Source organism: Hippoglossus hippoglossus, chromosome 11 (genome assembly GCF_009819705.1).
Source record: "Hippoglossus hippoglossus isolate fHipHip1 chromosome 11, fHipHip1.pri, whole genome shotgun sequence".
Lineage (NCBI taxonomy): Eukaryota > Metazoa > Chordata > Actinopteri > Pleuronectiformes > Pleuronectidae > Hippoglossus > Hippoglossus hippoglossus.
Window position 1 is genome coordinate 20,772,180 of NC_047161.1, and position 14,879 is coordinate 20,787,058.

The 14,879-nt window shown below is 40.8% G+C and overlaps 2 protein-coding genes across 4 annotated transcripts; one reads left to right on the plus strand and one right to left on the minus strand.

Annotated features, from left to right (window-relative positions):
- Positions 1–611: 611 nt before the first annotated feature.
- Positions 612–12,385, minus strand: umad1 (UBAP1-MVB12-associated (UMA) domain containing 1). 3 transcript variants are annotated; one of them, XM_034601247.1, is made up of 5 exons: positions 12,032–12,385; positions 11,444–11,534; positions 9,142–9,227; positions 3,525–3,811; positions 612–3,411 (listed from the first exon to the last, which is right to left on the minus strand). In XM_034601247.1, the coding sequence occupies exons 2-4, from the start codon at positions 11,523–11,525 to the stop codon at positions 3,536–3,538; spliced, it is 444 nt and encodes a 147-aa protein (XP_034457138.1). In that variant the 5' UTR covers positions 11,526–11,534; positions 12,032–12,385; the 3' UTR covers positions 612–3,411; positions 3,525–3,535. The 3 variants fall into 3 exon arrangements, with proteins under 3 accessions (XP_034457138.1, XP_034457139.1, XP_034457137.1); XM_034601248.1 differs by having other exon boundaries at positions 612–3,811; positions 11,444–11,535; positions 12,246–12,385; XM_034601246.1 differs by having other exon boundaries at positions 612–3,811.
- Positions 12,386–12,508: 123 nt separating this feature from the next.
- rpa3 (replication protein A3) lies at positions 12,509–14,879 on the plus strand. Its single transcript, XM_034601253.1, has 4 exons — positions 12,509–12,761; positions 12,848–12,922; positions 14,473–14,584; positions 14,663–14,879. The coding sequence occupies exons 1-4, from the start codon at positions 12,663–12,665 to the stop codon at positions 14,743–14,745; spliced, it is 369 nt and encodes a 122-aa protein (XP_034457144.1). The 5' UTR covers positions 12,509–12,662; the 3' UTR covers positions 14,746–14,879.

Genomic DNA, 14,879 nt, shown 5'->3' on the forward strand with positions numbered 1-14,879 from the left:
AGGTGGGATGGTGTTTGCTATAACTGGCTGTTGTACACCTAAACATGAACGAAATCATTTTCTGTTCCTGATTGACTCTATAAAAATGTGCATCTTTGACCAGTGAAGAACAAGTCCCCAACCAAGTCTCAGCCAAGTCACAAGTGAAGAATGAGTCTCACATTAAGATGATCAAGTCAAAAAGGCCAACATGTTCCAAATCAGGGCTAAGGAGTTATATAGTCAAGAAAAGTACAGCACGTCCTAAATCTTGTCCCAATTCAAAACCAACAAGACCCTAGTGATGAATAGGAAGTCCTAAGTCAGAACAAAAGGTACCATGTTAACACCATTATGTCCCATCAAAGGAGCAAGTCTCACATTGACACCATCAAGTCATAAAGTCCCAGATCAAAACAAGTGAGTCTTACGTACAGTCCCCCATCAACAACAGTCCCATGTCAAGCCCAAGTCCCACACATTGTTTTGAGCCTAAAATAAATAATTTTTGAACATAGAATATAACCTGGTATATTGATGTTTCTTAACAGTTTGATAATATTATTTATTTCAAACTATTGTCCAAGTAACAAAAGAATTTAATGAGACAATAATTGACGATAAAACACCACATCCTTCTTCAAATTTATTTGTGAAGTAAGTTGCCTTCCACAGTTACAACCAGGAGAACACCAAACCAGCATGAACTGATTTTAGTGACATATTAGTGAAAGGGAAAGGTACAATCTGAATGGTATGGGCTGCTTATTAAAAGGCACATCAGGTTTTAAGAGACCCAGTTTGATCATGTATAAACAATTTAGAGGTAAACACAGTATTGCTGCACAGTATAGCTCACTCTGCAAAATTCACTCTGCAGAGTTCAAAAGCTCATGTTTATCAAACTAAGCGAGAACAAAGGACAATACAAAGGTAAACAAGACGTCAGTCCATCCAGCTTTGTGTTCTCTGCTGAGATCATGGTTCAAAGCAGGACGTACGCATCTATCTAAGACAACAGTACTCAAAGTAAAAACTACTGATGGACGAATGATGAACTAAAAACCCCTGTATTTTTACAGTGTGTATCAACAAGCACAAAAGCTAGCTAAGATTTATTCATTCTACCCCAAACTCTCAAATATAAACTCTAACAGAGCACAACTGTTGAAGAGTTGAAAGACGATGGGACACACATGCAGAGAGGGGCACAAAGTCTATTTACTAGTGTTAAGTTCAATAAAATTATATTTGAAAACCTTAAATTTCTATTTTGACATAAATGTATGAATTCAAACATTTCCAATGATCCACGCCTATTTTCAAAATTATTCAAGGCCTGGATTTTTCTTTTCAAATTCACAAAGGTTCAAGGATTTCAAATGACGCGTGGGAACACCTGCAGCTCTTGAGCCTTGTTCTGTGTTTAAAACACAAACAGCAGGTGACTTCACATGATATGCAGTACCACATCACTGTTCAGTATCAGTTAATGAGACAGGGCTCGTGCTGTTCACAACAATCACTTTTTCTACATGTAAAAAGTGGTAGTTCAGTTTAATTTCTGAGGTATTCACTATGAACACCAGTATATTGAGCGAGGTCAGAACTAATAATTAGTATATTTTAACCAATGTAGTGAACAGTGTGTTCCATAAGGAAGGCCATATTCATGAAGGAAAATAAGGACATGGAGGTCATTGGCAGCTGTAAAACACTCAAAATATTGATTGTTGAAAGAAGTGTTGCTGCCTCATATAATGTCAAATATATAAAAGGCAATGGCATCATATTAAATTATGACAGAAGACACAGGAAGCTGAAGTTAGTAAAAAAAAAATATTTTTTCATTTAGACAATCCTCTGAATTAGTTGCTTCTATCCAGTGACTCTAATGAAGAGTTGTCCAAGTGCCAAGCTTTTAATAGTTGCTATTGCTTCATCATCCAGGAGCCACAGCCTCAAATGGGCTCAAATAAAGCAGGCTTTTTCTCATAGCTTTTGAAAAGACAACCTAGTATGAACAATACATATCTCACATCACAAGGACGATGGATCTGTATGTAGTAACTTATCACCCTTTACTTTAGGGATCATTCCAATTTCATACAACTTGGGTCTTGTCATTATAGTTTGGGTCACCCTGTGTACCTGTAATAAAAGAACAGCGCTTACAAAGTGCATTGTGGCAACATGGAGGCTGAAGTCTGGCAGGACAAGAGACAAAGGCAGTCTGTACTGATGATCTAACACTGGGACGTAAACCCAGCTCCAACACGTCTTTACAACCCAATTTTATATGAACATGACTACTACTGCCAAATTTCAGACCTAAACTTGACCAGAGAACCAGAGGCTACATTCATGCTTTGCTTCCAATGACTGTATATAAAGATGGACAACATGACAGTTCCCAAAAGTGATGCCAAATCATCTCTATCGCCCCCTGCAGGCTGTCTGCAGTGTAGGTCATAACCCCCACTCCATCCATATTAGAAGAAGGGACATGGACACCTCAAACAATTGTTTTCCAAAGATCGTCTCTGTTATTTGAAGTAGTTCTTATCACACAGATTTTTTTTCAAAATTCATGTTTCTGACAAGTTTGGTTTCAATTAGTTATTTGATGCTATAAAAACAGGGTGAAATGTCATGACTGATAGATGAGACTGACTCAAGATTGGCCAAGCACCTGTATCACCTTTAGACTACAGTTTCACCAAATTATGTCACCAGCACAAGATGGCAGCGTCCATTACCGGGACATTTTGGCTTCATTTCTTTTTTACTTGTGGAGATGCATAGTCTTTATATACGGTCATTGTTTACTACCGTGACCTTGTCAAGCTAATACCACATATTGGCTACAGCTCTTTTTATCTTCTTGTAATTAAAAAAAAACATGAAATATTGAGTTACTCAGCTACACAGTAGAGAGAGGAATTTGACTTTGTACATTAATTTGATAATAACGAAACCCAAAACCGACATCTAATAAGTAGATATTTTAATTGAAAAGGGGACAGTAAAACTATTACCAAGACTATCTTTGGTAAATTACCCATCATGGTTTGTTGGCCAACTTCCTGGTTCAAATTTGACCTGATTTACTTACAGTATTTGTAAGCAATGTCAGATTGACACCAACATTTCAGGTGTGTTTGTTTGCATCATTGTCCCCAGAACTCAGCAAATGTCTTGGTAAGTAAAATGTAATTGACCCAAGTTGTCATAACCCATAATTATCTTGTTCACAGTTAGACAACATCATTATAACACACTGTACTCCATGTATTCACACTGAGCAGCACAACAGGGAACAAGGCCATTCTGTTCCAACAAATTCAGTTAGACCCTATCATCCTCATCAGTTCAATGCCTTTCAAATCTACAACTTTTTGGGGTTTTTATGTCATTTTAGTGAGAGTTTAATTCCTCATAATTCTACAGAATCGCATTTGCTTATTCAATAAGTTGTGGAGCTGTAACTTCTCATATAGTTCCCCACATTGTGAACTCCTGCCGACAGCCACCGATATATAAACATTCAATCAAACTAGGCATTATGGAGCACTGAGTTCTCTAAAGTGAAGTCGTAATGAAAATTAGCCAGGTTGTAGTTAATGTCCCGGGACAGCAGCACATCAGGAATCAGCTGGAATCCTGCCTGCATAGTCAGGACATGAGGAGCCAAAGTGAAGGGGACGTCTCCGAGGACATCCGGAAGAGTCGAAGCAGTTTCCGCTGCTGAGGGGACTGGTACTTGCCCTATTGTGGGTAACGGTGGATAGAGCTCTCTGTTGTCATGTTGAGCTGGAGGTGTGTAGGATGACTGTGAGGAAAAGGAGATATAGATTTACCATCAGTGTACAGTGGTGAAACAGAGTCTGCTCAGATATTACTTTTATAAACACAGTTTCTGCTTTTTCTGCCCCAACAACAGCAGTTGGAGGGCTTTAGGATATCAGCACCGTACCATTTTGTAACAAAAGAAAATGATACAATATGTGGACCGACTGTATGTGACTTAACCAACAGTCCCCTTAAATTCAATCAAGCTGCACCAAATTTCCCATTCACATAGATTTCAGTTCCCTATAAAGGCCTGGTTTTTTCATCACGATCCATGAATTATTCCCTGGAAAAATGTTGAAAATGTTGAAAAATGTCCTATCGCACAATCATCAATTGCTCCAGATCTGCACCAAAATTGAACGGGTTCTTCCCTTACCCATACCGCATCCTTCCACCAAGTTTGGTGGACATATATATCCAGTAAAAATATGTAGTATTCACCAGGTAGTGCAACAACATGCTAGGCCCTGTCCCAATTCACCCCTTAGCCCTACCACTTGGCTCTACCTCTATGTTTTGCATGTGGCCTTGAAGGGGTAGAGTTGTCCCATTTCTTGGGATGTAATGGTAGTGGCCACCTGGCCCTTCAAACACCCCTTCAACCGTAGTGTTTTCAGGACCCCCCTAAAAAGATGGGGCAGATGGAAATTCTCGAATGCAGACGAAGCGAATCAACATGGCGACCGCTGTGGTTAAAATGCTCATAAATGTAAGCATGAAATCTTGCAAAATGACATTTAAATCCAGCTGAATATCTTATTTTAAGTGTTTCAGAAAAATCGCGATTCCCGCCGTCAAAACAAGCATGTAAACAGTCTGAGTGAGAGTAACGATCGTTACTCCCATGTCCCGTATATGAAGTTTAAAAAACAAAACTTCTCCACTCATGTTGTACATTTTCAGACCGGGGCAGAAGTTTCTATAGACAGGACTAACGTTACGTTGAAATAACTGATGTAAACATGCTGACTGACTGTGTATTGATCAATAGATCAATCTGTCCATTCTGTCCTGCAGTTGTCAGATGTGTCAGTATTATAATGTTGGTTGATATGGGTTCTGTCAGTTGAAAGTGTTTGTCACTGTAATAACGTTTGTTGCTGCTGCTGAAGACGTAGCAATGGGTGTCCCACTTCCTAGGGGAAGATTTTCTAGCCCTCTCACTTGTGGCTCTGTTGGGAGGTGGACACTATGGCGTGAGTGCTATGATATTTGCTAAATATATTCATAGTTTCCACAAAGAGACTCTTTAATTTGGTGACTTTGTGTAATCCTTAGGTTATATTCAACTGTTCGCCCCAGCCTCTACCAAAAAAAGACTTTGACACAAGCTGCAGTTTGTGTGATCCAAGGGTTTTTATTCTGGGGTGTCATGATGTAATCAGCCCCTTCAGGTACAGTATTTAGCAGAGCTTCAGACATTTCTTGATTCAGTCATGGCTGCATAGAATTTCCTGGATAGAGAAGTTTGAACAGTCTGAGTCATGTGCAGGTCATATTATTGATTGAATATGTGTAGATCTAGGAGGCATGCTTTTCCTAATTACTGCAGCCAAATACAAAAGTACTAAAAGCAAGTTAATGATTTACACTGACCACACTGCCATTCATTGTGGCTGTAATGGTGCACATCAAAGTGGTTTCCCATGGTTACACACTGTGTGCTGTTTATCCCACCACTGTATCCATGAAGCTGACTGGCATAACACTTGATGTTGATGATATAATATTTAATCATGACATTTCTATTTTGTTCACCAAACCAAAAATAATCAGAGGGGATAAAAGGCTGCTAATAATGTGGAAGTAAGTAAATTCATATTTTTTTCATTATAATGAACTCAACACAGTGTGAAGCCGCTGTTATTAGAGTGAAGAAAACTTTACAGGGCTCAGTCACAACTTAAAAAATGTGTTGGTTTCACTGGAACTGATGAAACTGTGCACCAGGAACCAGGAAGGAAGTTTGTGCTTTCACCAAGAGATTCACTCTAAATTCTGACATGGAAATGTGTGGCATGCGAACTATTTGAGACCACAAAGAGAACCAACAAGTCCCAAACCGAGGAAGCTATCATATCAGCTGTGTCATCCATGATTCTCTGCCAAATGAGAAGCAACACGAGGAGAACTTTCTGCTCCTTATCCAGTCGGTCGTGAACAACACAGAGTTTCCAGGAGCTAATTGACAAAGACTTGTGAATGAATTTCACAGTGCCACTCTTTTGTGTTTAACAGGAGTGACACCACAAGCACTGATGATAAAAGCCTGCCCCCTAACTGCTCATGATTCCAATCATCACTTGAAAAATAGGGCTCCATGATTTTGAATAAAAAATGAGGAGTCATGATTTTCTTCACCTGGAATTTAGATTTAAAAAATGTCCTCAAGATTCTTGAACAATATGTTTTTAGCTAATGAATGGATGGATATGCATTACTGTCATTCTGAAGACAAAACAAACGATATCAGGAATGAAACAAATGTTAACAAAACATTAGACTGTATAATCTAACATGAAAATGAAGACCATGATAAACCTAAGGCCTTATATGCAGCTAACTGCTTGAAGATTTTTCCAAGAACATTGACAGATGATGTATTCCAGTTTTGAGGCCTCAGACAGGAATGACAATAAGTCTTTTATATTTATTGTTATTATATATTTATACTTTTCTGCAGCTGAAATCCCAGCAAGAATACACAGGTATTTCCTGGCCAGCACAGACAGTTTGGGATATTGACCTTTGTGTTCCCTCTTAATGGGTCCTTCCTGCTGTCAATGTAACATAAGAGGAGGAAGACATGGCTTGCTCTTGCTGTAATGTTGTAATGTAATGCTTTATTGTGTCACTAAAATACATGGATTGCCCTAAAAAATAAACATTTATCAAAACTGTTTGTGATGAGTAGGTGACTTATTTTGCCTTGATCAACTTTGCACAGGCACAGAGCTTCATAGACTTCGGCCATAAAGCAGCTTCTATGCGCTGACATCACCTAAAGGAATGTACCACAAGATAAAGGACTGTCCTCTTCTCTATGTGAGCTGGGTGAACACGCGGGACATGTAGGTTTGCTCCATCAACCCTCCACCCATGCATCGATCTCAAACTGAAGGGCGTAGGAGGCAAAGAAGGCAACAATATTTCACACTTAAAGGCCATTATCTTTGACAGTGGGAGGGGCACTGTGCTGACACCTACTACATCAATATTTGCCGTATCTGTGAGTGTCAAGAGGTTGTAACACCTTTGAAGTCAAACTACATGAACATTCTCAATGATGTAATGACAAATCCCATAACAAGAGCTCAAATGATCTCAGCACCTCTGAAGGAAGTTCTGTGGAAAGTGTATGATAACAGTTGAGATTAATGACTTTCTTACTGCTCCATGTTTTTAGATTTCAAAGTCACCTTTATATTTGCCAGCTGTGCTTCTACAGGTCCTTACCATGTACTGAACATTGACACGAACATGGCACCGAGCACTTAGCTGCAGAGACTGCAGGCTGATTGAACAGTGAGTGGGTATGTGCAAGGAACACTCAGGAATTAGAGCTACATTTGAATATTTTCCATAAAGGTCATTGGTGGGAAGTTGTTGTGAAGACAGAAAGAGGGATTTTCTTCAACATTGTGCTTTTCATTGAGATTCAGGCTGTCTGATGAGTTCATGATGTGCTGCCTTGCAAGTAGTGTTCAGGCCTGGTGTAAGTGTGTAATTAAAGACAAATGTAAGACTAAATGCAGAAAAGATGCTGTTACAGGAAATGTTGAGGCAGAGGTTTCCTTTGGGACTAGAGCACAGGGAGGGTGTAGCAACAAGGTCCCTACAAGCTCTTGTTTTCTGTTGTACTCTCAAACACTCACAGTTTCTATGAAACAAAGCATAAAGCACCTTCACAAAAACTCATACTTACTATAATAAATGAGCTTTCACAGTAGTCATTATAGTTACCTTGTGGAGTTTTTGACCTTGGTGGTATCATTATGTAACCATTTGGTCATAGACTTAGTTGTATTAAGTTATTTAGTGCAATGTGCAGAATATGCACATGGTATTGCAGCAGACTGCAGAGGGGGGTTGTAACTATCCATCACACAGGCACAAGCAGACTCTTGAGTATGTCCATTATTATATTTTGATATGGTTTCCTTTGCAAATGCTTCTTTTACCTTCTAGTTCAACTCTCTGTCCAGACCGAAAATAGCGTTCATCTTCCAAAATGAGCTTTTAAAACCTGGCCCACTGAGTGTTTGAATCTGGAAATGCTCATTGATAGGTGCTGAGGGCTGTGTGGTGGTAATGTACATGTATAGCAATAGTTAGCACAATGCTCTCTTGAGGCAGTGCAAAGTTATTGTGCTTTCGACAAACAAAACCATGGTCTGAAATGTTCCTGCTAATAAGGCTAACACCAACATATAGATCTATTTACAAACCAATATGATGACAAGAAGACTTAAAGCCATAATAGTGTTGTCAGCTACAGGTAGGTTCTCAGAAGCTTTCTGCTCTTTTCTCTTTTCAGTTTTATCACCAGATGATTTTTGATACATTTGGGTATTCTTCACATTCTTATTTTGTGTACCAAGTGATTAAAGCCTATCTTAGATCAGTAAGTTTTGGAAATCTGGTGCCTGTGTCGGTCCTCATAAAAATGGTAGAACACGGTTGTGTGTGTGTGTGTGTGTGTGTGTGTGTGTGTGTGTGTGTGTGTGTGTGTGTGTGTGTGTGTGTGTGTGTGTGTGTGTGTGTGTGTGTGTGTGTGTCTCTCTCTCTCTTTGGAGTGAGGTTACAGTGTGATTGCATCTCAGCGCTTCCTGTTGCACCGTGTTATTAAGACTGGAGGGATGAACCGCTCACTAATTGTGGGACATGTGGTGACTCCAAGATGCCATATGGACCTAACAGAGTGTGCACGAACACACAAACGCACGCATGCACACACACACACAGACACACACCAAAATACCCTTAATTAAAAACCAAGTAATTAACATTGAAGTCTTAAGGCTCATAAAGTAAATATAGGAACAAACAGAAGGCCAGCAGAGATGTTCAGCAGCTTCTGTTTGAGCTCGGCTTTAAAGCCAGAGTGGTGGATGGTAGAGGCACATATTGGCACAGTGGTTCAGCCTGACCTTCCAGCACCTGCTGGGAAACTCACAACTACCGGTGTAAACGGTGAATCACTTAGTATAGGAAGAAAAGAACAACTTAGGTCTTTTCTTCCTCATGAAAACAGCATGTTTTTTTTCTTTGAATGTCATACTATGAAGCATCTATCAGCGTGCTCACCTTTGATGGCTGCACTATGACGTTTGTTGATGGATGTGTGACGTTCATGCTCTGCATCTTCCTCCTCTGTTCTTCAGCTGTTTCTCCTGCAGAGCAAATAAGGCAGATACTTTCAGTAAAAAAATACTAAATGGACATATGGAGGTAAAATTACAGAGTTTCAGGATTTTGTTAAACCAAACCAGCCAATTTATACCAAAGGTCTAAGATAAACAAAATGTTGGAAATTCCAGATGTTTCCAAAATAGCTCTTTTTTCTCTTAGGTTGAGAGGAACTGAAGTCGTTTTGTGAGGGAGGAACTACCCAGTCCCAAATAAAGTGCATGGTGAGTGTATGAGATCACCAACACTTAGCTATTGACTGAATATGCAGACGATAACAACACCATAAAAAATGAACTACATATGTTCCAGAGAATAGAAATACAATCTGGACAGTCATGTATCAGTATAGTAGGTCCCTACCTATTTTAAGGTCATGCTGAAAGCCTGGCAGCAGGCTGCTGTAACTGAGCCAATTCATTTGATCCCCTTGTCAAGTGGCTGAAACACTGAGTGAAAAGAGGCGCTGATGGGAGGACGAAGTGAGAAGGTACTGGTGTTATCCTTCTATTCCTCTGCAGGGCCAACATTACTTTGTCCCCAGAATGAAATTGTTCACATTGCCTCTGTCTCAGCTCCCGAGTCTCTGCACTTGATTATTCATAGAGACATATTTTCCTCTGGGAATCAACGAGGCCTAAATAAATAAATAAAAAAGTATAATAAGTATGCTCAATATCATTTGTCACTTATAATATAATTATAATAATATGAACTTCAACTAGTGTCATGCTATGGCAGCAACACTTTATTTCAGGGGTTGTCTAATGTTAACTCATGTGTTAAGATCTTTTGCCGTTTTATGAGACAGAAGATTATTTTGACAGAAGGTAAAAAAAAATGTTTAAGTCATAGTTCATGGTATTTCTCATTGGATGGAGATGCACAGTTAGAGATATATGAGTTGCTGTTATGTGACCTTGGTATGAAACATGCTTGAACAGGTGGTCAAATATGCGGGTATATTGAAATCCTTGTACACTGCGGTAAGGGGAATGAAACTACAGTTTCCAAGGTCAACAGTTTAACACTCGAGAAATCTGTATAAATCAATCAATCAATCAAATTTTATTTGTATAGCCCATATTCACAAATCACAACTTGTCTCATAGGGCTTTAACAAGGTGTGACATCCTCTGCCCTTAACCCCCAACAAGAGTAAGGAAAAACTACTAAAAAAAACCTTTTAAACAGGGTAAAAAGAAATGTGAGGGATCCCTCTCCCAGGACAGACAGAAGTGCAATAGATGTCACGTGTGGCAAAACAAAACCACACAGTCTGAGGAAGTTGTGAAATCTAGGATACTTTGGATTATGTCACGCAGTCAAGGCTGATCATGAGGTGAGACAATGAGCAAAGCAAAGAAATTACTTGCTGCTTCGGTACCAATTTGTCCTCCCTGCTTCTGCATATCAACAGGCTAAAAGCCCAGAGAAAGCTTGATCGGGTATCGAAAAATGAGGCTGATCCATGGAGCTGATCTATTCACTTATATTCTATGTTTGTGACATGTGTTACTTAATGCATCAGCAGCATGCGCAGCATGCAGGAAGACTTGACTCACAACAAACACATAGAGCAACAACATGGAGTGAACCAAAGATTCAGCTGTATGGAGGTATTTCACACTGGCTACAGCAGCAAGTTCGACGGCAACTTGCAATGTCAGCGAGGGTTGGTGGTAGCACTGCAAAATACAAAACAACAAACCTAGTCAAGCACCTCCAGACGCATCATGCTAAAGAGCACGCTTTCTGGAGCTCCGGCGTGTGCCCCCCCCCCCCCCCCCTGTCCAAGTTTAACTGTCCACTGATAGAGGTTTGATTACTGTGTATTTTGAATGTTTGACCATGTTAGTTATTCTACTTATTTATTCTCAGTTTCAGCCATTATATTTTATATTGGATTTTGGATTCCTGTTTGCACAAAATGTTTACAAAGGAGTTTGATTACTGTTTGGGTTAATTTGTTACATTTAGTTTTACAAAGTCAGGAAGGTAATGTCTCCTCCACACGGCAAGGTATACAGTTTATTGATTCAACAATGGTATTGGATCGCTATCGGGTATCCATATTGTATCGGGAGTGAAAAAGTCAGATCGATGCATCCCCAAAATTATTGCTAAACAACCAGTTTAATGGTGTTAGTGAAAATACTAACATGGCAGGTTCATGTTCATATGAGCTGATGTCACTCACCGATGATGACAAAGCCTCCATCTGCCTCCTTCTCCGATGTTGACTTCTTCCCATCTTTTCGTAGTCCGAGGAAACTGAACATGACGACACCCTGTCAACACAAGAGAAGGAAGGTTAGAGCAGCAGCCCCTGTGTGTATTTGTGAGAGGTAGATTTTGATAAAATGTATACGTGCCTATGCTTATTTGTGTATTAAGTTAAAGCCTACCTTGCAGCTGTGATGTTGATGTGTGATGTCGTTCACTGTGATTTGTTTGATTATGTTGGAAAAGTCACATTACGGGTAAGAAAAGTTAAAGCAGCAGCCGTAATAGTTGCCAGGTTTCAGTTGTTGACATGTTTGATATAGATATTATCTCACTTGATTACTCTAAGGACATTTTACTTTTGAGCTACAATGGATCAGGAGGAAATACACTTCCTTCTCCATAAAGCTACTAAATGTGCATTAGTTTGTTCAGCTGGCATTTCTCTGGAGAACAGTGTGGTTCATGGTTCACGATGCAATCACAGCACGGATGGAGAGTTGATTTCAGGTAAACATAAACATGTCACCGTTACTGAAGTCACTGTAGTGCAGCACTGTACCTTTTGATCCTGGATTAAATGTCTTCTTTCAGCAGTCTCAACGAAACTGTGTTCCTCCAAAGTCAAGTAACGAAAGTGGATGAACAGATGTCGTTGTTCGATAACATTAAGTTCGGGTTACAACAATGAAATCAGTTCACGGTTCCATAACGTTTGAGTTCCGTTGAGTTTGGATTCACTCGGCTACTTTCAGCTCAGTGGCGAATGTTCGAGCGTTACTGAATATGCTTTGATGTCCGAACTGCTTCAGTGCGAATCATCCATGTTGTTATGTTCTACTGTTGACGTCACTGACCTCTATAGTGTGCTCATTCGTGTAGAAACTCTGACTGCCACATTCAGTTCCGCTGCACTTCATCCTGTAAGCAGCAGCAGCCGGAACCTTGTGTTGTTGTTTCCGGGGAGCTACATACTAAAGCACAACGACGGATATGTCGTGCAAAAAAACCCGGGGCGTTCGATTTTAACGCCGGGGTTTGCTTTGGCAGCAAACCAAGGGGTGGTTTCAACGTAATTTGAGAGACCCCGCCCGCTCGCGCTGCCATGTGACTCAAACCCATACAACGAAACATTTCCCGCGCTCTGCTGCATTGTCCAGACTCCAGTAGCGTCCCAGCCCGAACCCGTCAACATGGCAGGAATAATAGATGTCCCCAAACCCAGAGTCAACTGCTCCATGCTGTCGCAGTACACCAACAGACCTGTGTGCTTCGTAGGATGCGTTGAAAAGGTCGGTGTCGCCTGCAGCCACTTTGTAATTCAAGGTGGCGTCCGCGAATGTTCCCGACTTTCAGTGTTGTCTTTCTGCGTTGACAGGTTCACCCGACAGGAAAAACGTTCACTGTGTCGGATGGAGAGGGAAAGGTGGTCACAGTCGAACTGAACGACCCGGTGAGTACATGCGTGACGTCTCGGCCCAGCGGCGCTTCCGTCTGACTGGTGAAACTGTAGAGAGGCCATTACTCTTTAGTTCCTGGTGTTACACATGTGTCGCCATTTGTCGTTTCAGCCCCAGAGTGCGTCTGCGAGATTGGTGTCACCGCTCACTCCCATAGACTGTTTGTAAAGGTCACTCCATGATATGACATGTTAACCTATCTTAAAGGTGCAGTGTGTGGGATGTAGTGACATCTAGTGGTGAAGTTGCATGTTGCAGCTGAACACCCCTCCCCTCACCTTCCAAACGAGAACCTGTGGTAGACTTCAGTTGTCTTTAAACTCTAAAGGTGTTTAGTTTTACGACATGGCGGCCTCTGTAGAGCGGACCAGCTCCCTATGTAAATATAAAGAAAACAATTCATACAATTTAGATGATTAAACATTATTATTATGATTATTTTGCATTCAATATCTGCATGTAGATTCCTCTCACCTAAAACGTTCACACTGAGCCTTTAACAGGAGGGAATGAAAACCATCCCATTCAAAAGACTCTTAACGAGAATGATCCCCAGTTTTGCTTCAGTACATTCAAGGCTCCAAGCTCAGCAACTCGTTTTTTATTTGTATGACTTGATACAAAATAAGGTTTTACAAGTTGTATAGGTGAAACCTGCACGTCATGTCAACCCGTGTCACGTGAGAGGTCGTGTCGCAGACTTGCTGTCATCCCTGGGTTGATGAAATGTCAGCTGTGATGATGCACTGAACTCCTGGATAAACTCGTGACATTCTCTAGAGGGGCTGCATGAGAGGAGGCAAATGTCCGAGTGAGAGGCTCTGGACTCTGGACCAGCTCCCTAGGAAAATCTCTGGATACTGTCTGAAGCTGCTTTCAGACATACACTGAACTCCAGAGATCCTCCAGGCATTCTTCGAAGGGGATGTATGCGTGTACACAAATGTCAGAGTGAGAGCCTCCTGACTTTCTGCAGACTTTCTTTGGACAGTCCCCTCGTATAATGTCGACAAAAAGTCTGTGGGAGCTGATGTGAGAACACAGCAGGAGATCCTCTGCTGGATTCCCAGCGAGCGACCCAGCGGGTGTTGATGACGTTTCTAACGCGCGACAGACGCAAAACAGGCAAAAAACAAAAGGAATACAAATATGTCAGGATGAAAAAGCGGTGCCACACGCGTAGAAGATGCTGACAAACATTGTCAAGAGAGCTTTTGGTGCTAAGGGCCGATGCCAGTGTTGATGTGCTGTAAACAAAGATGTGATCATCTCCAGCGGCAGAATGAATTAGTTGCGTCCTCTGCTTGATGCACCCACTCACCTGAATGCTACAGAGATTTCTTTGTTCTGAACGAAGAATAAGCGAAGAATCTCCTGCTGTGTTTTTCATATGTGAAAGGCAAAGGCCGGAGGACGGCTTAAGAGATTAATCTTACTTCATTAATGCATCACTCAGAGGTGTACAACTCACTCAAAGGGTGAACCTGTTTTCAGTCAACAAGGTAAAGGTGTTTAAGTTCCGTTTCATTTACGTATTTTCCAGCTTGACGAAGAGCTGAGCGGCGTTGTGGAGTTGATTGGTATGGTGTCCAACAAAGGAGGAATAATGGCCACGACATACAACATGCTGCGAGAAGACAAGGGCATCGCCTTCGGTAGGTTTTATTTCATGAAGAGATCAAATGGCTGTCAAACAGCAACATTCATCAGTTTGAACTTGTTCTGTCCCACAGATCTGGAGCTCTACAATGAAGCCCTGAAGGTCGTCCATGATTTCCCTCAGCACTACCCTTTTGAAGTGACTTCCAGTGGATGAGCGTGCACGTTAAAAGATTTGTTCTCTGAAGTTGTTAGTTTTTGTGTCCAGTTTCTGTTGTCAGAATAAGATTCTCTCGAATGTATAATATCAAATAAGATTTTTTTGCAATAAAATTGAAACCCTGAAAGAAT